General features: G+C 37.1%; 1 protein-coding gene across 1 annotated transcript; it reads left to right on the top strand.

The window, feature by feature from the left end:
* The first annotated feature begins 3,137 nt into the window (after positions 1–3,137).
* On the top strand, positions 3,138–17,539 carry LOC126964524 (probable G-protein coupled receptor Mth-like 1). The gene is made up of 4 exons (XM_050807705.1): positions 3,138–4,438; positions 10,930–11,008; positions 16,430–16,753; positions 16,892–17,539. Exons 1-4 carry the CDS (start codon positions 3,457–3,459, stop codon positions 17,241–17,243), a joined length of 1,737 nt encoding a protein of 578 aa, XP_050663662.1. The 5' UTR covers positions 3,138–3,456; the 3' UTR covers positions 17,244–17,539.
* The last annotated feature ends 5,169 nt before the right edge of the window (positions 17,540–22,708 follow it).

The following is a 22,708-nucleotide window of genomic DNA, read 5'->3' as shown; positions in this document are numbered from 1 at the left end:
TGTGGTATTAGCGACATCTATATTTATTATATCGTTATCTCAACACCTACAATTATTCATGGTGTTATGATGCAAAATAAACCGATCCTTTGACAAAATGGATACCACTAGATGGCGCTCACAACAAAAATAATGTATACAAAATTAAATATAGATGGCAGTACCAACATTTGAGAGCTTGCTGACTAATGAATTGTGTACCATGAAAACATTCGGATTGCATTTGCAATCGTATTACTTGTACTATTTTTGCATATTCTTTGAGCGAATAAATATTGATGTGCCATTTAGGTAATATAATTTTAAGTTGATATAAGACCATTAGTTATTTTCTTGTTGAACCATAACACAATTTGATTCATCTAAAACAGAGTTTTATTTATAAAATACAGATAAGTTTTACATAACAAATATGACTATAAAATAATTAGAGGTACTAACCTAAAACGACAGAAAGAGAATCGATAGTTAAATGTTCATGCTTTACTATTCTTATTATAAAAACTTAAATCGTCTTTTGCATTTTTAAAATGAAGCAAATTCACAAACACAACTGAGTTTTAAAGAAGTTATAGAAGCAAATATTTGTAATTTAATTTTCTGTATCTATTCAATTAGAACAAAGAAATAATACGTTTTTACATTGTACACTGGTGGATCTAAAATGTCAATGTCTGTGTCAACGTCAACACAAAGCTTACATGCGTTATGCTTCAACCACCGACGAGTAAAAAAAGAAGGACTCCGTGTCACCTCACATAACAGCGAAGCACCAAAACCAGCCGGTTAACGTGTAAATACATAGCCCCATGCACACACTTACACTAATACAAGCCGATCGGCCGCCCTTATGAGATTTACCATCGTCTGTGACAGATCAGTTTGCGTCGCAATTCAATATTTTAAAAATGTAATGTTGCGTCGTGAAAAAGTGTAAAAACAATACTATAAAAGTATTTGTGGCCAATTATGATTGTTTAAGGGGGAAAACATTGTGTTACTGGTATCACCCGTAACCGCACACATACTAGCGTAACGGTGCTTCACTTGTTAATATCACGGCGCGGAGTCCTTCTTATTTTACTCGTCCGTGGCTTCAACAGAAAAATAACTAATGGTCTTGTAATTATATTACACAACATTAAAATCTAACCCTTAAGTCCCTTAGATAACTTATACCAACGTCTATATTATAGACTCGCAAATAGCATAACATTAGTCACTTTGTTTTTGTGCGTGCGTTGCTGAAAGTAGAGCCTAACAGTATGCCGCCATTTTTTCCACATGTTCACAGCTGTCACAGTCTATCTACACGAATAAATTATCTAAACTAAAACCTATAATATCATTGCTTCTTTAATAATGTAATCAAATTAAACATTAGAATCTGGTGGCATTTACTTGCTGCGAGCACAACCCGAACTTATCCCTACTTATAATATATAAAATTCTCGTGTCGCGGTTTTCGTTACCAAACTCCTCCGAAATGTATCAAATTTTATGTGCATATCGGGTAGTTCTGAGAATCGGGCAGCATCTATTTTTCATACCCCTAAACGATAAGGGTGACGCATCCCTAAATATATTTTACTAATATTTTTTTTTGTTGTGATTTAGCATTGAAAATACATACAATCTTAAATTGTTTACTACGATCAACCCCTGTTTTTTAATCGCGATTTTTATATTATTCTGTTCCATCCACAGATCCGTAATAGGGTCGCAAGATGGCAATCGAATATAATACATAATAATTGTTTTACAATAAATCTTCATGTATAGTTTATAGTTAAAACTTTAATTACCTATTTTCTTTTTAAACTTATCCAACCGAGCTATTTTTAATTTCAGAAACACATTAAGCAAAAAACCTTACTTATAAAAAAAGATTATAATTAGCAATTTTACCATAGCAGTTTGTATGTCCAAAGTTAGTAGTTTTTTAATTACTCGACTAGGATTAGATTAGGATTAAGGAATTGTTTCAGACATCAGATTGACATGGAGCTGTAAAAAGGTAAGATGTTGATACGTAGGTACTAAGTAAATATTTTATATTTAGTACAAATTAAAATCGTATTTGACAATATAATAATTATCCAATTTTAGATAATGTTATTAACAAATTACCATAATATTATTGTCATTAGGTTGGTTAATCACGATTAACCGAATCAGCAGTTCCTTTTTGTACTTTAAAAAGAAAATGTTAACGGTAGGTAGGTAAATAGTCTGTCTTGAATATTGATAATTTTAATTAGTGTTGTAACAAACAGATGGTTCATCAAATAAACAGCGGTATTGCCGGACTGTAGCAATGATTTTGTTACCAGTACCACAAAACGAACAAAGGCGTAGCTTACTGCGATCATGGGCTTCCCGGCTACACCCTTCATATGGAGTATAATAACAGTATCTCTACATCTTATACCGTAGACTTAGGGAATCCGTAGTAGGCTATGGAATTCCTATGTATTCGCAATGCAAACATTGGTCAGGTAGGTAACTACTATTACAAAATACCTACCTAAATTAAATATTTTAAATTACTTAGTTACTCTGGCTTATACGATCTGTTCCTAATGTGGTATTTAAAAGCCCTTTATATGGCGTCTATGGGTTATAGCCAGGGTCGATGACTAACCGTCTAATTTGTTGTTTTCGGTATAACCGCAGAAATAGAATAGGTAGGTACGTGTCATTGTGGTAGCAGTCGACCGTACTAATAATAATAATTACTTATTAGGTTCAAAATGAGTGAATTTGGAAAAAAGTTTTAGTACTGAACCCAGTAGGTACAAGTTTACCTATTACAAAGGTACTCTCCTAAAGGTACTTACATCATACAATTAGGATGAGTCAAAATTAAATTAATTAAAAATTAGTAGATACTACGTAGATACGTAGGTACCTACTTAAATTGTTATTCTTATTAGGTATCAATTATCATCAATCAAATTATTTAATACCTACCGGTAGAAGTAAAATATGTATTTTACTTTCTCTCGCGAGTCGAGACGACGAAACACAAATCTGAAATCACAACATTCAAATCAACAACAACACGCCGCGCCTGCTACCCGCTCCCCTCTCACTTCCAAGGCAACCCCGCCGAGTGGTGATCCGTTGAGCGCGCGAACTTCGCACGGGATGCGCCACGGCCGGCAGGCGGTAGCCCTCATTCTCAATGCCTACATAAACTATTCAACTTTCATGTTCGTTCGCCCAACTCCAATCCAATCAGTATGTCACTAACAGCCGCAGTGAGAGGTCGCGTCTGCGCGCTACCGAAGTATACGGCACGTGTTTTAAACTCGTTCGTAATTGTTATTATGTTTTGTTTCTTTAGACCGGTGTTCCATACAATATTGTGCAAGAAATGTGTGTAGTGTTACAAGTATTTGGAGGACGACAATGCTAAAGTGTTCGAGTGTGGTGAAAGACCGGTGATCTATAATGTTGTGGTCGGTGGTCGCGCTGTTGTTGTGGAGCCGGCCGACGGAGGGCGTGAGGCCCGCGCCGGTGCAGGTGTCGCGCTGCTGCCCCGAGGGCCACGCGCTGCCGGCGGCCGTGCTGCGAGCGCAGACTCTGAGCGCGGCCGCCGTGCCCGCCGCGTGCGCGCCCGACCCCGCGTCCTGGACGCCGCTCGTGTATGCGCCCGCGCGCTCCACCTTCCTGGAGCGGGGCCGCCTGCCGCAGCACTGGACGGTGGCGGACGGCAGGATCCCCGGCTGCCCCGAGCTGCGCGTGGTGTTCGAACACGCGGCCTCGTACGCGCTTCTCGCCAACAACGGTTCACTGCTGATGCGCGGAGCCAAGGCGGCATTGCCCCCCGACCGATACTGCGCGGACATCATCGCTGCGCTCATATGCGCCGAAGACATCGGCGGCCGCGGCCCCGCCAAGTGCTGCGCTGAGGGTCGAGCGTTTGACGGATCGCGGTGCGTGGAGGACGAGACGCGCTCGGCGGAGGCCATGAGCGAGCTGCAGGAGTTGGGCAACGGGAGTGTCGTGCTGGTGGGGTGGCCGTCGTGCGCCGAGGGCTCGCGGTACTCGGTGGCGGGGCGGCTGGCCGGCGCCGCGCTGGCTCAGGACGGCGGGCTGGCGCTGGGCCCGGAGCGGCTGGCGGCGGGCGCGTGGTGCGCGGAGGCCGTGGCGGGCGAGAGCGGGGCGCGCGTGCTGGCGTGCGAGGACGCGGCGCGCTCGGGCCGGCCGGCGCAGGCGGCGCGCCACGCGCTGTACGGCGCGGGGCTGGCCGTGGGCGCCGCGTTCCTGGCGGCCACGCTGGCGGCCGGCTTCGCGCTGCCGGCGGCGCACCACGCGCTGCACTGGCGCTGCCAGACGCACTACGTCACGGCGCTCATGCTGGGCGACATCCTGCTGGCCGCCACGCAGCTCTCGCACAACGCGGTGCCGCCGCCGCTGTGCCGCGCGCTAGGTAACAACTTACAACACATTTGTCATGTTCTATGTTTATTTTGAACACAGACATAGATCCAAGTAGATAAAGCAAATCGTGGCGTCGTTAAAAATGCCAGTGCATCGAGCCTAACGTTTAGCCACTCACCTCATCATTGGTTGACGTTTTCAGTACATCAATGGCCTGTATTGCTTATTACTAAAATCAGTAATGTATTATAAATAATAATAAAATAAAAGCGTCAAAGGAAGAGCATTGCTCCTCTTTTTGACACGCGAAGTACATACACTCGCGGCATTTATTTGGATCCATGTCTGTGATTCTGAATGTATATATTCTCTAATTCAGGATACGGTAGGGCGTAGGGACATTAATGCCGACCCAAAAGACAAAAAGTAGAGTATATACCTAGGTAAATAAATTATCGAGTAAATATTTGTTTTGCTATAATATAAGCCTGATTTAATAAAAACGTAGGTAACTATATAATAATTAATTTAAATCAACTAGACAAAGTAGTTCATAACTTCAAAAGGCAAACCTTCAGAATGCATACGTATTGTTAAATCTAGCACAGTCAAAGTGAGTACTTTTGACTGAGAGTTGTATTGTTGGTGTTCATATCGTACAAACCCATTTGCAAAAAAACGGGCACCCAATACTTTTCTATACAACTATGGAAATCTTAAACAAAAAGGTTTTATGAGAAACAATTGTCTACGTATTAAAAGAGTACTGGCCAGTAAAATAAAATGTTCCAAATTTCAAAGTAATTTAAAAATATTCTATTTGATTCGAGCATTTTTTGTGTTTAGGTAATAAAAAAGTAAAATAAGCTGTTATTCCTGTTCACAAATATTATAAATGATATTTACTAAATCTGTCTTAAAACTTAAATCTAAATTATATGTTCAGCTAAACAATCTGACTTTCGAAAAAGGCCTCCTATAAATATTTCCTCGCCTCTCTGTCTTTCGCTATTTGGATCCATTTAGGCCCAGCGACTCGTTTTATTTCGTCTTCCCAACGTTTAATTTTCCTTTTCTACTACTATCTCTTGGATACCTGTCTGTTATTATTTTAGTCCATTTACTTGATTTTCTGTTAAAATGTGTTAACATCCATCGCCATTTAAGTGTACTGCATCAATATGCAGAATTCAAAGACGCAAAAAATTCCCATGAAGTGCCCGTTTTTTTTTTTGCAAAGAAGTTTAATTATATCGTTGAATTTCTGCTACTGTTTCAATTAGTCTGGGTTGTACCAACTAACTTTAGCGATAACAAACATGTTGCACCATGTGACAATTTTTAGATGATGTCTTAACTTTAACTGTTAACCGTAACAAACTAATCTTCGCCGGTTAAAGCTATTGTCTATGTTAAATAGCTAAATAGCGATCTGTCAAAAGTTCAAGATAAATATTCGATATTCTCTTGATATTTCTTTTTTTTAACTTTACTATGCCAAGGATTCGTACATACGATGTTGCAACACATTCTGCAGTTTATGTTAAAGTCAGCGTTACTGTCGTAACGTAACGTCCTTTTTAAGACTTAAACCTTAACTATAACAGCTAATATGATGCAACCCAGCCTTAAAGTTATTTTTAACTCATTTATTTTTATTTATTTATTTATGTAGGAGGTACCTACATTCCAATATTCTTAACGCATACATTATCTATTCTGGCAGTGACCAATTTAATGATTTCCCAAAGCAATAATATTAGGTATATTCTTAATTATTGTCACCTGAGAAAATAATACTTTTCAATATCGAATCTATAGTCAGTCATAGTCCTCTAGAGATTAAAATAGAGGAATTTACAACAAATTTTTATCCGTCTCACAATATTAACTAGCATTTAAAGTTATGAATTTTATATTTTACCAAGTTAAATTTTGATGAAACTCCCATGTTTTCTGTGCGTTTCTCAAAATGTCTTGAAAACAAAACAACATTTATATATAGAATGGGGCTAACCTACAAACTAAAGTAATTTGCCAAAATGCTTCTTGTTGTTTGAAAAATGTTATTTTAATTTTTTTGTTTAATAATGAGGTTTAGTTTTAGCTGACGCTGCGAGTTGCCAATGCTCTTAGTAAAAAAAAAAATGAGACACACAAAAAATGCGCGCCAATTTTATTTTTAGTTGTAACATCCGCGAATCCAGAACGTTACATTTTTACCGGAAAATAGTTGCCATCCGCGTTCTAGTAGGATTATAAATATCCGCTTTAACTGTAAACCGAGTCTGTGTAGACTGTAGGCTATTCATTATACTTAAGTTCCTGTTTGTAATAATAGTCACTGCACGTTTAATTCATTGCGATTTGCGAACAATGATTGTTCTAATGCTATTTTAACCCTTTGGATATTTGTAATATTTATAACGAAGGGAACATGCCGAAAGAAAAATATCTGTGGCTTAGATTAAGGATTGGTCTCCGCTGGGCTCCAACTAGATACCGAACTACCTATGAACAATATCTTTACTAATTACGGCAACTTTTAGATGCCAGTGTGCGTGGCATCTTGACACTCAATGGCATCTACCAAATTTTGTAACATACGCTTCGTGTTATTTTACATTGAAATTAATAAAATACAAAATATATACTTTAATTATTGTAGTATTATTTTTACAAAGATTTACTACGCAACAAGGCATTTTAGTTTTAATTATTACCACAGTTTAACAGACTATGTGGAACATCACTGTTCGAGACTGGCTCAAGCACGCCTACTTGGGCTTAGTATTTTTTGCGGCACTTTGCGGCTTTACCTGTGGTCTCTAGTTGGAGCGGAGACCAATCCTTAACCTAATCTGTGGTATAATTTCTATTTGTGTCCATTGAGCCGTTCTTTGTTTAAAACAAATATACAGCTTCAATGTGCTGACTGGTTTTTTAGATAAATCTGAAAATGGTAGGTCACTTATATAAAAAAATTGAAGGGGTTTTGTGTGTGCTATTTTTTTTAATTTATTTAGTAGCACGGGATGCAAGTACGAAGGCCCTTTAGAGTTAAATCTTATGAATGTTGCCAGCCCATCGTTCTTACACCTACTAGTTTATTCCATGTTTTGGTTATTATGTTACTTAACAGTGAAGTGTGCTATGTACCCATTGTTGCTACATTTATGACGGCTGGTTGGGTGTTTTAGTTATCTTTTTATAATATTTATCTTTTTGCGTTTGGCTGACGCACATACAACGCATCCGATAGGTGTAAAACGTCCTCGTCAATGGCTCCTTCAGTTCTGAATTTATTTTATTTTTCTTAAAGTCTGAGTCAACTAAACTTTATTCAATGAGGCTTAAATTAAGCGCTTTTGAACTATCGACCTTACGTGAAAAAGTTATATTTCGTATTCTTGTAACACAAATTGACGGTTCTGTTCCGATTGTGTAACGTTCTAGGGATATGATTATGATAGGAGAATAAACATCCAGGCTGTTCTCATAACGGCCCCTTGAGTTTCGTTCTTTTTCTGAATACATTACAATACTTTGTACATTATCCGCCCCACTGGGCTTCACGGGCCTATTCTAATTTAACGTAATATAATTCTAATCTAATTTAATATATATATATATATATAATTCTTCTGTATGTGTGTTGACAGCGAACTCCTGCTAATCGGCTGGATCGATTTGAATGTAATTTTCTGTATGTGTATATATACTTGCGGACCCGACAGTCGTTGTCTTGTACACTCGTGTTAAATTTGAAAAATCGGTCCAGACATAAGAAGGAGATCACTAACTTATGTAGGAGAATTATATGTCGACTGTATTGAGGGTCTAATGTAATCTCAAATTCTCTGGAACACTCAAAAAGTCATCAAAATCGGTCCAGCCATTTAGGAGGTAAATTAATTGTGTATCTAAACCATCCTCGAATCCACTTGAACACACACAGAAAATTTCATTCAAATCGGTCCAACCGTTTAAGAGGAGTTCACTGTCAACACACGTACAGAAGAATTATAAAGATAAAGATAGGTCAAATTCGCAAAATCACATAATATTCTTAAAATCAGTCAAGCCGTTCTTTCGTAATAAAAGAACATACAGACTGAGTCTACAGATTTATATAGTGTGTCGTTAATATAATATACTTCTCTTCATCCGTAAAGGAGACGGATACCTTTTCATACATTATTGGGCCAAGATGTAAAAAGATGAAATTAGTGTCAATAAATAGCTTATAAAATAACAAAGCATCACTGAGAATTTGAGGATTTGTGGCAATCTGAAAGCAGATTTATTGGAGGTTTTGTAAAATTGAGGTTATGCAATATATGGGCAACAATCTATATTAAAACAGCTGATTTTTGTAATTGTTGATTGTTTTGTTGTTGTACGATAATGATCATACAAGTTTAGCAATATTAGAAGTCAAATAGAAAGAAGAAAAATATCAATAAAACAATGGGAATCACTCAAATGACAAATCGCGTAGGTACGCACAAACGATACTACGAAACGAGTGATTGACAATTGACATTCTAGACAATTCTGTTGCTGTCACTGTCAGCACAGATTAAAAATACAGAACGAGATTCAGAATCGACTTTTTCTTCGATCGATTTCATTCTAATATTATGTTAATATTTTTTTTTTAACTAAAGACATTACGTTTTGTTAAACGTAATGTATTTTTTTTGGTACTTTTATTGAATCAATCATCTGGTGGTTTTGGGTTGAATTGTATTAACTCATTCACATTAAACGATTATAGTAATAGATATCCCATTTTAATCGTGAATTTTAAGATAATGAAAACTTAATTTTATTTGATTTCTCGTTTTCTAGATTGTGAATTAAAAATATGACATTTTTTTTAAACCATATCTCAACTTATTACATTTTGGCCCATAAATCCCCGCCTCCTTTCGTTATCTTCCACGTGTGTTATATATACGTTTATGATACGCGTATGCAATGTCTTACGTAGGTTAACTATATACCTCTCACCAGGAATAAAAGTGGACTTAAATATAATATGGACAGATAAAGTGTAATATTAATATAGACATCGGTTGTTTGAAGTCTTTACAAGGTATATTCCTAAACATAAAACTGTCGGTTCAGTTAGAAGGCGCGACTACTAAGCTTGTTGACTAGTTTTTATGTCAAAACACGTAAACTTGACCGCTTTTGAACGCTTTGTGCAGTGGTATGAGTGCATAAGCTCGTCTTTTTGATAAAGTGGATTCTCAGTAAGCTATCTGTAATAATTTCAGTGTCTTCGAACACAATATTCCATTGGAGATGCCATTTGTTGTATGTATTTGTAACTAGAAACTGCACTGTATTTAATCTAAGTGACAGATGCAAGTGCACCTCCGCGCCAAAATGAAAAATTACGAATTTTAATGCATAAACAAATCATCCACGCCGATACTTTTTTAACTGAATGTATAAGGTTGCTAGGTTTACATGTTTAGTTCTAAGTCCTTTGAAAGAAATATATTCATATAATATGCAAAGCGATAAGTGATCTTATATGTTGACCGTTACCAAATACTGTTACTTGTTGGCGTTTTAATAATCCAATTTAGAAAAGCACTTACTGAAAAAGTTGAGCTTTAATGATAAGAAGCGAAAAACTCAATTTCAAGCTTCAGTATTTTACAAATTTTTATATTATTTATCTGAGGTGCAGCGAAACACTTTATTTCTGAGGGTAGGACAATATTTACGTATATAGGTAGAATGCTTAATAAGTAGGGCCCGGATGTCGATGTTAGATCAAAATTCCAATATGATGTTAGCTCAAAAGTATTCCAAGAAATACTTTATTAAGTTAATCGTAAAATAATCAACCGATTTACAAGTATAGTACCTTTATATGAACCTTTTATAGTGGAGGAGAACAAACGACCGTTGGGTTCACCTAATGTTAAGTGATCACATTCTCTTGCAACTCCAGAGGAATCACAGGAGCGTTGTTAGCTTTTGAGGAGGGTGTACGCGCATTTTTACCAACAAGCAACACCATCATAAACAATGACATTTAAATTGTATCATCATAATCTGGAAGACGTCCACTGCTGGACAAAGGCCTCCCCCCCAAGATTTCCACGACGATCGGTCCTGCGCTACCCTCATCCAACGTATTCCGGCGATCTTGACCAGATCGTCGGTCCATCTTGTGGGGGGCCTACCAACACTGCGACTTCCGGTACGTGGTTGCCATTCGAGGACTATATTGCCCCAACGGCCATCTGTCTATCGATATGAATGGAATATCTTTATTTATCGAAGTTTTCCCTTGCATCCATTGCTCGGAGTTCTCTATTGTATCTAAATGAATATCAGGGCTTTGAGGCACCCCGCTCTCACTGTGGCGAATGCCTCATATATCAGTAGAAAGTGTTTAAGATCGTCGTATGCCTCTTGGCAGAATCTGCATAGGCTGGATGAAATTGTTTATAACAGAGGTGTACATAGAAATACATAATGATATGTTTCCGCATGTGGCGTGGTGACGAGCAGCCGTCTGCATGCACTTCTTGTTCCTGTCCGCGTTCTTTTGGCTGAACACGATGTGTTTCAACATCTGGTGGACCTTCCGGTGAGTACTCTTACATAATACATATAAACATAAAAAAAAAATTAAAAAATTAATGAGAGTGCGGTGATTTTCTTGCTTCCTTTAAGAAGTACAAAGGTCTTTGTGATTTTTGGGGTTTTCTCGGGTAGGTATTTTTGTTAGAATCTAGATGTGCTGTTATTAACAACCAAGTTTGCGAGTCGCAAAGAGAAAATAGGTATTCATTAAAGATTAACCATTCCTTAATTTGTTTGTATGTAAAGAATGTTCCTTGCATACCGCACTGAAGAGGAACCTTAGACATCCAAAATGGCGGGAATGATAGCCTAATTTGCGAAGGCAGAAATCATGTCAAACAGCCCTTCGGAACTGTAGCCAACTGCCCGTGATAACATTAATCATTCTGATATATATATGGGCACGTACTTAGAAAATAAATAAATTTTCGAGCTGCCTTTGACGACTGTCATAAGGTTCGGTATATTTTTAACTGCATCAAAAATGTCACAGTAAACGGGTAAGAAACGGAACCGTATTTGCCACGATTCTGACTGGCTCTTTCAACTCGCTTCAACCCTGAGTTGTATAAAATGTTTTATTGTTTTCAATAATGTTCTAAATCGGATACACACATTACATTATGCTAGTATTTACGAACATGATTTTTCTCCTCTTGTACAATTACACTAACAAGCTATTTACACTCTTATCACAATAGAATTATAATTATCATCAGGCAATATAAGAGCTAATACGACATGCTATGCCTTCACAAGATGTGATAAAAATAACAATGTTAAACATTACAAGTATGTAAAAATATGAAAAATGACTTAAAAACATATCTACCTACCTACTACCTACCTTTAAAACGAACTTAACGACATTATAATTTGGTAAGAGATTAACATTTCAATCATGTTTGATTTTATTTAAATTAGCCATGTGAAAATATTTTTAAAGACCATTTTTTTTTATGAAAATAAGGAAGAGACGAGTAGGACGTTCAGCTGATGGTGATTGATACCCGCTGCCATGACAATGCAGTGCCACTCAGGATTCTTGAATACCCCACTAGCGGCACTACAACTGCGCTCGTCACCTTGAGACATAAGTTGTCAAGTCTCATTTGCCCAGTAATTTCACTAGCTACGGCGCACTTCAGACCGAAACGCTTACATATTACTGAATCATGGCAGAAATAGGCGCCGTTGTCGTACCCATAATATATCCGGCATCCGGTGCAAAGGAGCCCTCCCCTGGTGGTTGGAATAAACTCAAAAGTAAGTTTAAACGCTGAAAATGTCCTGAGATTAACCTCAATAATAATAATTTACATTCAGGTTGATGTACACAATACATAATATGAAGATTCGTGTCCATATTAATTGTAAAGGTTGTCAGGTATCCGTGGAGGATACATAGGCTTTATTTTTATAGCGATAAGGTATATAATCCTTTCAACGCCGTTTACGTGCGTCCTAACGAACAATCTGGGCAATGAACGACGATAAAGCATGCTATTAGCCTAATTTTATAAGCCTCAATAAACACTTATTGTATTTATAAATATTTTAGAAAGGAGATTGGGAATTCCAGAGAATTATCCAGAAATTGTGTTGCTATTCTCTCTATTTCTATAGACCTTTAATCTGGACAGGATTCAAGTGTTTTTTCGCTCCGATTACCGCCAGTTATTTCTAAGCCAGGGGCGTGCATATTATATAGGCAATAAGGTAGTGTCTACCTCGTTATGAACTTAAATAAATATAGTGTTAAAGTTAATTTAGTTCCGTTATTTTATAACCAAACTTCCATTGAACCCCCATATTTTTTTTAAATCCCTACGATAAGCAATCTCCAGGCAACTACGACTAGTAAAATCAACAGTGCCTACTTTGCTAGAAAACCAATGCAGGCCCCTGTTCTAAGCCAATTATTATTTGCCCTGATGATGAGCTCCCTTGTGCGGTGATTCCGGGACGATACGACATGGGTATCTTCAAAAAAAGCGCGTACACCTTCCTTAAAGGCCGGCAACGCTCTTGTGATTCCTCTGGTGTTGCAAGAGAATGTGGGCGGCGGTGATCACTTAACACCAGGTGACCCGTACGCTCGTTTGTCCTCCTATTCCAAAACAAAAAAGCTGTAATAATTAAATAATAAAAAAAAGACAATGGCAGATTTGAAAGACGCGCCTTGTGTCATACTTGATAAAATTCCTTCGCTATAATCAAACTTTCAACGTGTCCTTCCCTAACATTCTATTGACGCAGATCGCCATATGATCGACCGTGGATTACTTAACATCATGTTACACGTTCGCTTCTCGTCCTATCGCAAATAAAGGACTTCTTATTTAGAAAAAAATATCAACTTCTTTTTCTTGACATTCTTTCAGCTCAAAAATTTCGTACATAATTTATTCCTTTATACATTTACACACATAAAATTGACATTATGTGCAGTTCAGATATGTACACCTGCTATAACAGAAGGGCACAGCAGTGTTTTATTTTTTAAGTATAAAGTTACACTGCAAATTAATGTTACTTGGTTAATATTTTGTTATAAAAGGTAGTATTTTATTTTGAAGCGAGCCAAGAGAATCCTTGAATATATTACATTTGAGTATTTGTGTTGTTCAGTCTTAAATTGGATTTTATAAGTGGTTTGCTAAATGTGTTAATACAGTATTTTGCTCTTAATAGTGATTTTCATTATTATAACGCTGGAAATAAGGGATTGCTTGTAACTAATTTTAGTAAGCTTCATAAGATACATAATAGCTTTAAGGGTAAATGGATACACTTTTATAATAAAGTCCCAGCCACTGTTCAGGCATTATCTATAAATAAATTTAAATTTTTTATAAAAAAAAATGGCTCTGTCGTAAGCTGCTGAATATCTAAGTGATCCGACAGCCTGGGACTAGATAATGATTATTTTAATATTAATAGAAATGACAATACAATATTGTATATTTGATTAAAAAGCGCGCAAAAAAAATGCTGGGAGAGATCCTTGCGCCGATTCTCTCTCAGAGCGCCATTTGTTTCCGAAGCGTTAGTAGTGTCTAGTATATTAGAAATGACATCAGAAAGAATTATAAGGGAATCAATTTGAGAAAATAAATGTCTTTCATGCCCTTTTATTATAAATAGATTTACTTGGAAATCTAGAAGTTATGGTCAGAGATATTTTATAAAGTAGTTCTGCATCATCGATATTATTATTTTGGATTTTGGATAAAAATATAATACGAAACGAGTAATAATTATTGTTCCCAGTAAGCAGATACTCCGTTCGTAATTCTCATGCAAGCGTGCATTCGACGAAATGTAAACAATGGAATATTTCAATACTCAGATTCTATCTGTGATGTAACTACGTTTGGACCTTTTTGGCTGCTTAGAATTTAACGGTTCTTTTTGTAATTTAGTTCTAAACAATATGTTATGTTTTTAAAGTGATAAACAAAATTTTATTTGTGTATTAATCCTAGAAGTGAGGGTTATCACTTTAAAAACGTAACATATTGTTTAGATTTACAAGAGCGACATCTCAAGTCAATTTCCTAATATGCAAATATTGGGGTTGAGCAGGTTATCAACTGTAAAGTAGATCCTGTAGATGAAGCCACAACCTGAGAGTTGAACAAAGCAAACAGAATTTTATAACGAGGCGGTACTCGAACTGTTAGCTCAGTTGGTTAGAACACCGGCACGGAACGCCGTGGGATCGTATCCCGCATCGTTCATAAAATTTTGTTTGTCAAATTTTATTTGTGTATTAATATAGTTCTAGCTATGTCTTTTTCTGCCGTCAAGTAGTGTGCAGGCATTTATGCTGTTGTGTTGCTATTGAAAGGGCGCCGTAGCTAGCGACATTTCTGGGTGTATAGTGTCGAGCACAATTGCAATACCGCTCAGACTTTTTGTTTTCAATTAAGAATGATGATTGTAATATCGGGCGAGGCGTTTTACACCTTCCATCACTTTGACGTCATCACTGTCTCTTTTTTCGTCTCTGGGGACCGAGCCATCGACCTTGAGGAATCGAGTGGAGTTAGGTTACCTCTCCCGTACAAAAAAACAGTTCTAATTCAGAATTTGAAGTAAACTTTTAATTTATTACAAACATAATACAATTATCTTTACAAAAATAAGAAAACCATGTCATGTCAAATAGTATTGGTAAACAATTAATATTTTTTCATACAATTTTTATCTAGATTGAATCATTAAGATGGCTGCCTATAGAAATTTAAAGAAAAAGTTTTCTTCTCATATTGTGTAGACATATAACTATTTCTTGGAAATATAAAAGTTTTATATAAACCGTAAAGAAATGGTTTCAATTATGCGCTATTTTGGCAATTTCTTGGGATAGCGGCCTTAAGTCTGTGTTTAAGGCGCGGTCATACCTCAATATCAATAAAGATTAGTTTCTTAGGGAGTCGATTACAAACGCAATGAAAATAATGCGACGCAAAAAATACATTGCACAAAGAAGGATTTAGTGATAATTTTTAACCGAATAGAATATTTATATATAATTTGAAATATCCAATAAAAAATTTGGAAGTTGCTTCCCAAAAATAAACTTTGGAGTCAAAAATCTCCGAATTTTAAGCGATAACAATATTCTTTTTTTAAAGAATTGAATAGAATTAGTACTTTTCTAAAACTTAAACCGAACAATTTTTCAATTTATTATGTAAATTTTGAATAAACAAAAGAAAACCAGTAAAATAAATGCCCATTTGCTTCGCTTAGTCACATGATCAACACAAATAATGTAGGGTTGGTTGTAGCGTTTACAATCCTAGTCAGTCCGCGCCTTAAGTGTAACTTGTTTAATCTACTACTCGTATGAAGTTTTTGTAATGTTCAGTCTTCCATATTCTCTCTAATTTTGTATCATTTTGATATTTTTATTGGCGTCTTAATAAAATCTAATGTACTTTTCTACCATTGTTGTGAGACTTATATTTCAGTTTTGTCAATAATTTGGATTTCGTTTGACAATTTTGTAGTCTGCGCGCCCTTTGGCATATGCCCTTTTTTATGAAAATATGGCACGATACGAGCAGGAAGTTCAGCTGATAGTAATTGATACGCCCTGCTCATCATAATGCAGTACCGCTCAGGTTTCTTGAAAAACACAAAAATTCTGCGGCATTACAAATGCGCTCGTCACCTTGAGACTCAAGTTGTTAAGTCTCATTTGCCCAATAATTTCACTAGCTACGGCGCCCTTCACAGTAATGCTTACACACTACTGCTTCACGGCAGAAATAGGCGCTCTTTGACATAAGCATCCTCCGACCTACATTACATAATATGAATTCGAAATTCGGAAACACATCGATAAGAGAAGAGAGACTACATTAAACAACGCTCTGCCTTATTGGTATTAACAAGGTCGTGTTATGTGCAGTGACTTTCGGCCCACGTCGCTGGAGCGGGGGCAGGAGGCGTGCCGTCTGCGGGTGTACATGGTGTACGCCTGGGGAGGGCCTCTCCTGGTGGCGGGTGCCGCAGCCCTACTTGACCGTCTGCCGCCCGACGCGGCGCCCGGCCTTCTGCGGCCGCGCTTCGCCGTGCAGCGTTGCTGGTTCTACGGCGACATGGAGATCCTCGTCTACTTCTTCGGCCCCGTCGGCGTGCTGCTGCTCGTCAACCTCGCGCTCTTCATCTCCACCACCAGACAACTCACCTGCGGCTTATGGCGGCGGGACGAGGTCAAGTCCACATCAGAAAGGTAATCTCTTATTTAATTATAGTCTTTTCATAATAGTATATCTTAGAGGATTGTTTTTGATCATAAGAGAGCGTAACGAACTAGGCAATGATTGCGTTTTGCGTCGAGTGCGGTGTGTATAGACAGGGATTGTTTCAGGGCGGCTCTGGGTCGCGTTTGCGCCAAGCTGGTGGTGGTGATGGGTGTAACGTGGGGAGCGGACGTGGTGTCATGGGCGGCCGGTGGCCCGGAGTACGTGTGGTACGCCACCGACCTCCTCAACGCGCTACAGGGCGTCTTCATCTTCCTGGTGGTGGGCTGCCAGCCGCACGCCTGGGCGGCTCTGAAGCGAGCGGCAGCGGCCTGGTGCGCCAGGGCACCCAACGCTCAAGCGCATTCCTCCTCCCACCTTCCATCGTGCGGAGAATCCCTGACTCACACAACTGCCGCGCCGGCCCAATCGACGCCAGCCCCCCAGAACCAACGCCTCCCGATGGAGACCGTCTGCTGACCGCAGCGAAACCCAGTATTAATATACTATCGACGAATACTACTGTAAGATTCCGTAGTTAGTGAAGGTATACAATACGGTATACAATGTCTTAACCCGACACGAGGCTTTTGTAAATATATACATATAGTACCTTAAGTATCTCTAAGTTATGTTAACGATTAGTTATATATTGTTATATGTTTGTATATGTATGAATGTGTTAATTTATATTTGTGAAATTGACATGGCGTCGAAAGTGAACGTGTTGTCGTTCGAGATTGGCTGTTCAAATAAAACTGATTGAGATTTGTAAACGGTTTCTTTATTCATTATTAGCCCTTTCCCTTTATTTATGTATGATATATCATATATTTTTCACTTAAAAGAAACACAAAAAAACAGAAAGAGAAAAAAGATGTCAAAAATACGTTAAATTCACAATTTTATTCATAATAGCTCCCCACCCAAATACGATTTCTACATTGTTACAATTTCATTAATTAAGTACTGTTGAAATTAAGAAAATACAGAATTTATTAAAAGTTTAATAAGTTATAATTATTCTATTTTTGAGCATACTAAAACTAAATGCATATTTACGACCATTAATTAACGGGGCAGCCTCTAATTTTTCAGCCTGTGTGACCGTGTGACCATCCTCAGGCTATTTAATAATATATAAATTGTAACGAATTTAAAAAAAAGAGAAGCCCGCTGAGTTTTTTGCGCCCGCTCTTCTCAAGTCTGGGGCATACTTTTTCGAATGAGTGGTAGTTTTTTACAATTAGTAAGTGATTTTTAATCCTATTTTGAATAAAAATATTGAATTGAATTAATATAATAATTCACAGCACAAATGAACCCAATGAAAATTAAGAGATTGTCGAGAATCTTAACACTCAAATAAAATTTGAAAACAAAATTTTGTGAACGTCTCGGGACTCGAACCCACGTCCTCTCGCGTTCCGTTCTGTAAAGTAGATCCTGTAGATAAAGCCACAACCTGAGAGTTGAACAAAGCAAACACGATTTTACGACGATACGTCACTCGAACGGTTAGCTCAGTTGGCAGAGCACTCGCACGGAACGCGAGAGGTCGTGGGTTCGAGTCCCGCATCGTTCATAAAATTTTGTTTTCAAATTTTATTTATGTATTAATGCTAGAAGTGAGGGTTATCACTTTAAAAACATACAAATCTTAACACTATTGATTTTGTTATAATTATATCTAAATATGATGCACTAGTTTATAGGTGCTTGTAAATACAAGATTGTGTACCGCCTGCGTCTAGTGGCGAACGGCCAACATTCCGCAGCCTGTTCCGTGCCTGTGTGTGTGTGTGTGTAATTACACAGAGCACACTGACCACCGCAAGGTAACCCGGTGAGGTCGATACTCGCTCCTACTGAACCGTAAATGTTAGCTGTTGACTGTACCTTCAATACTGGGTATATTCAATACTTGTTTGGTAGTAATAATGTCATTTACTCATGACTTACAGATGTACGCATCTACTGATGGCGATTTTTGATGTAAATTTTACGAAATTTGAACATTGATCTTGCTAGTTCCCGCGACGTCGTTGCTTGAGCATATGTTACCTATATCCGGTCTCTTGTAAATTTTCGTACAAAATTTTCAATAGGATTCATCTATCAAAATTAAATTATGAAAGTATATTATTTATACTGTTTTTCCCATTAGAAATACGAATTCAATACTTATTTATTATAAAAACTTGAGAATTATTTATATTTTCAAAATTAAAATCACAGTTTTATCATCTGTCTGTCACGTGACCGTAAACGCCGACCACCATTTTGTGACGTCACTATAGCAGAAACAATTTGAATTTTGCAACACACCAACGATACGGACTATGAAAATTCATTTCTAATTTTAGAAAAATCAATAATAATCACTGCACATTTGACATTTATTTGCTTATGTTCTTATGACGTCACGATAATGGCGGCTCCCTTTTTGGCGCGACTATTTATCATTTAAATTTAAAACAATTTTTCTTAACATAAAGTGGAATTGTTTTGAAGAAATAATAATACTAGTTGATATTCGAATTTTTACGATCATTATATTATAAAAAATTTAAGAATAGCCTATTAAATTTATTCTGTAGTTTTTGCATTCTGATTGAATATATATACAGGCAGTCAAAATTTCTATAAAAAGTACTTTTTTGGATTCGTTAATGTTTATAGAAGACACAGCAAGTATTATTTAAATACAAATATATAGTTTTTACTTTATTACAATACATATAGATGGCATTTAGTAGCTTACCTTCAAATAAAATATTATAAGTTAAGTTGGTTTTGCACAACTCGTAGATTACAAAATATGTGCTTGTATCCGTCTCGGTGTAAGCGAGACGGAAAACGAATTGTACGCGAAAGACAGGGACAGAGTATAGGTCAATAACCGAATTTTTTCTGACGCACAACTTAAAAAAACTGATATCCGATGTTGGTTGTTTAACAGATTTTACAATATATTAGTGGAATAAGAATTAAGTTTGGTTCATTTCCTTTCATGGCCTTAAAATGTGCGTTATATGGTCTTAAGACTTGCCTTGTACAGTAATTAACAGTTCTCTGAATGTGATTAGACTGATTAGTGATGTTTACTGAGAACGCTGGCTAGATCTGGTTTAGTTATTCAATACCAAATATATCGAAGGTTATTGAAGACTAACTGTGTCCGCGAAGTCGTCTGTGTGTTTATAAACCAGTTCGTGTCTAATAACGTTAGGTAATGAATAAAACTAATTAATGTTGGTCTTTACTATAGAGATGATTCCGTTGAGTAGCACAAAAACAAGTTGTTTTTTTTTAATGAAAATAATGGATGATACGAGCAGGACGTTCAGGTGATGGAATTTGATACGCCCTTGCCCATAACAAAGCAGTGCCGCTCAGGACTATTGAAAAACTTAAAAATTCTGAGCAGCACTACAACGGCGCCCTTCAGACCGAAACACAGTAATGCTTACACATTACTGCTTCACGGCAGAAATAGGCGGCATTGTGGTACCCATAATCTAGCCGGCATCCGATGCAAAGGAGCCTCCCACCGGTAACACAATTAAATATCGTTCCAGAGTTTCGCGAGTCAACAGCTCCTAACGATGCCTCGTGTACAGGCGAAATACGCGTCCAAGAGATTTTATGTAATTGAGCGGAATTAACTCTAAAGAGTGGGATTTACAACATTTCAAGTCTAATATTAAAGTTTATCATAATTTAAAAAAAATCTTTTTACTCTCTGTCTGTCGGTACAATTACCTGAAAGTGTTACCACGCAAAGAGCTATTCACAGTAACGATTTTCAATCAATAATTTGATTTTGCATACGCTGTACGTGCGAGATATGCGCATAAACTACAGAAAAATCACTCACTTTTACCTGATCTGGGGCAGAAAAAACAAATTAATATAATGAATCAATAACAAAGACTTTATTAAGTATATTTTTAGTAATAAATAGGCGTTCGGAAAGAATATTGCGCAAAAAAAAAAAAAAAATTTTTTTATGATTACATTATCAGCGTTTTTGCTGACGTCACCGCCATTTCACGTTATTAATACGAGTAAATACAAAAATTTAAAAGCATTTTTATCACAATTGTACTGACTGTCTGTATATTTTTTTTTAAGTTGTTTATCATGATGATCGAATTGAAGCACTTTTTAAAATATATGTCTTCTTAACAAATACCCTATCAATAAATTGGAAATTGAATATTATAGAAACATCACCGTGCAATTTATAATTATTACTTTTTATTGTATTTGAGGATGAGACGAGCAGGACGTTGGGCTGATGGCAATAGATACGTCCTGACAATGCAGGAGGCCTACTCCTTAAATCGATATTCGATAAATCGTGGCATTAGTCGTGTCGAATCCTACTATTAGTTACATCGTAATCAATGTCGAAACGATGATTGAACGAAAGAAACATTATTCGATATTATCGGTCCTAACCCTACTCTTAGTTGAAAATGTCAGAGACGAATATTCGAATTTCACAAATAATCAAACGTCACTTTTACGATAATCTCAACGACACCTAGGCTGTCGATGCTATTATCGTTTCAAGTTGTATAGATATATATGCCATACAATATACATACTTAATAAATATTATTGAAATAATTATATGTGATATACTATTCAACAGGATTTTTTTACTGCTAAGTCATTTTGTTGATGGTTTATGCGTAGAAATAATGCAAATGGCCGCCTAAGAAATAGGAAGTCGACGAGAAGGGTTAAGTAACTTTTTTTACATTTTATTATCCTCAAGTTTTGTATTATTTATGCAATTTTAAATGGTCATATTATATTCATTAAATGTTTTTTTAACATTTACATTATGTGTAAATGATACCAAATTGGTGGTGCAGAGTCTGGCATGGTCCTTAGGGCCTAAACTATATTTTGACTTTTGACACTTAACAGCGACATAGCACAGATAATGTCTAGCTTTGAACATATTTCATTTACACTAACATCGTAAAAAATCAAAATATTAGTCTATGGTAACGATAAACGATAAGGAATTCTAACAATTGTTAGAATAGGGTAGTTGCGATATATTCGGAGTATTATCGTATCGTTCCGAATGTATCGTTGTCGATTTTGCGAGACGACCTCCAGTGCCGCTCAGGATTATTGAAAAACCCAAAAATTCTGAGCAGCATTTAAAAGTTAGGTTGCGGTAAAGTGTCATTTGCCCAGTAATTTAACTAGTTACAGCGACCTTCAGACCGAAATACAGTAATGTTTGCACATTAATGCTTCACGGCGCCGTTGTGGTACCCATAATCTAACTGGCATCCGGTGCAAAGGAGCCTCCCACTGGTAAAATTACACCTACTGTAATTCTCTTTTAAGGCCGCTATAAAAGTTAATAGTAGAGGTGTTGTAGTAGATAGTACATAGTATATGTTATTGCTATTATAATAAATCAGCGTTCACAGCATGCCTCTCGTAGTGAAAGCGACTGACCTCCACACATACACACACACCTTACACATACACACACACCTTACATATACACTACTCTGTACACTTTCTATACATTACAGTAATATGTGTGCCAAGTGATTTATTAACTCGCTAGCTGTTACCCTGTGACTTTGTCTCGCGAATTTAAAATTCAGCTCCACTTAGCTATCGGACAGTGGATTGTTACCCAGTGTTAGAAGTGACATCACATCACCAGTGGGAGGCTCCTTTGCACAGGATGCCGGCTAGTTTATGGGTACAACAACGGCGCCTGTTTCTGACGTGAAGCATTAATGTGTAAACTTTAATGTGTTTCGGTCTGAAGGGCGCCGTAGCTAGTGAAATTACTGGGCAATTGAGACTTAACATCTTATGTCTCAAGGTGACGAGCGCAATTGTAGTGCCGCTCAGAATTTTAGGGTTTTTCAAGAATCCTGAGCGGCACTGAATTG

Source organism: Leptidea sinapis, chromosome 1 (assembly GCF_905404315.1).
Source record: "Leptidea sinapis chromosome 1, ilLepSina1.1, whole genome shotgun sequence".
In the NCBI taxonomy this organism is placed as follows: domain Eukaryota; kingdom Metazoa; phylum Arthropoda; class Insecta; order Lepidoptera; family Pieridae; genus Leptidea; species Leptidea sinapis.
The sequence above is the reverse complement of the archived record's forward strand: the minus strand, read 5'-3'. Positions and strand labels throughout refer to the sequence as shown.

What these genes read in the sequence shown, in the direction of transcription:
- LOC126964524 (XM_050807705.1), top strand. Translation starts at nt 3,457, where the DNA reads ATGTTGTGGTCGGTGGTCGCGCTGTTGTTGTGGAGCCGGCCGACGGAG. An exon ending in AACATCTGGTGGACCTTCCG is followed by an intron (nt 11,009 to 16,429) that starts GTGAGTACTCTT and finishes TGTTATGTGCAG; the next exon opens with TGACTTTCGGCCCACGTCGC. An exon ending in GTCAAGTCCACATCAGAAAG is followed by an intron (nt 16,754 to 16,891) that starts GTAATCTCTTAT and finishes GGATTGTTTCAG; the next exon opens with GGCGGCTCTGGGTCGCGTTT.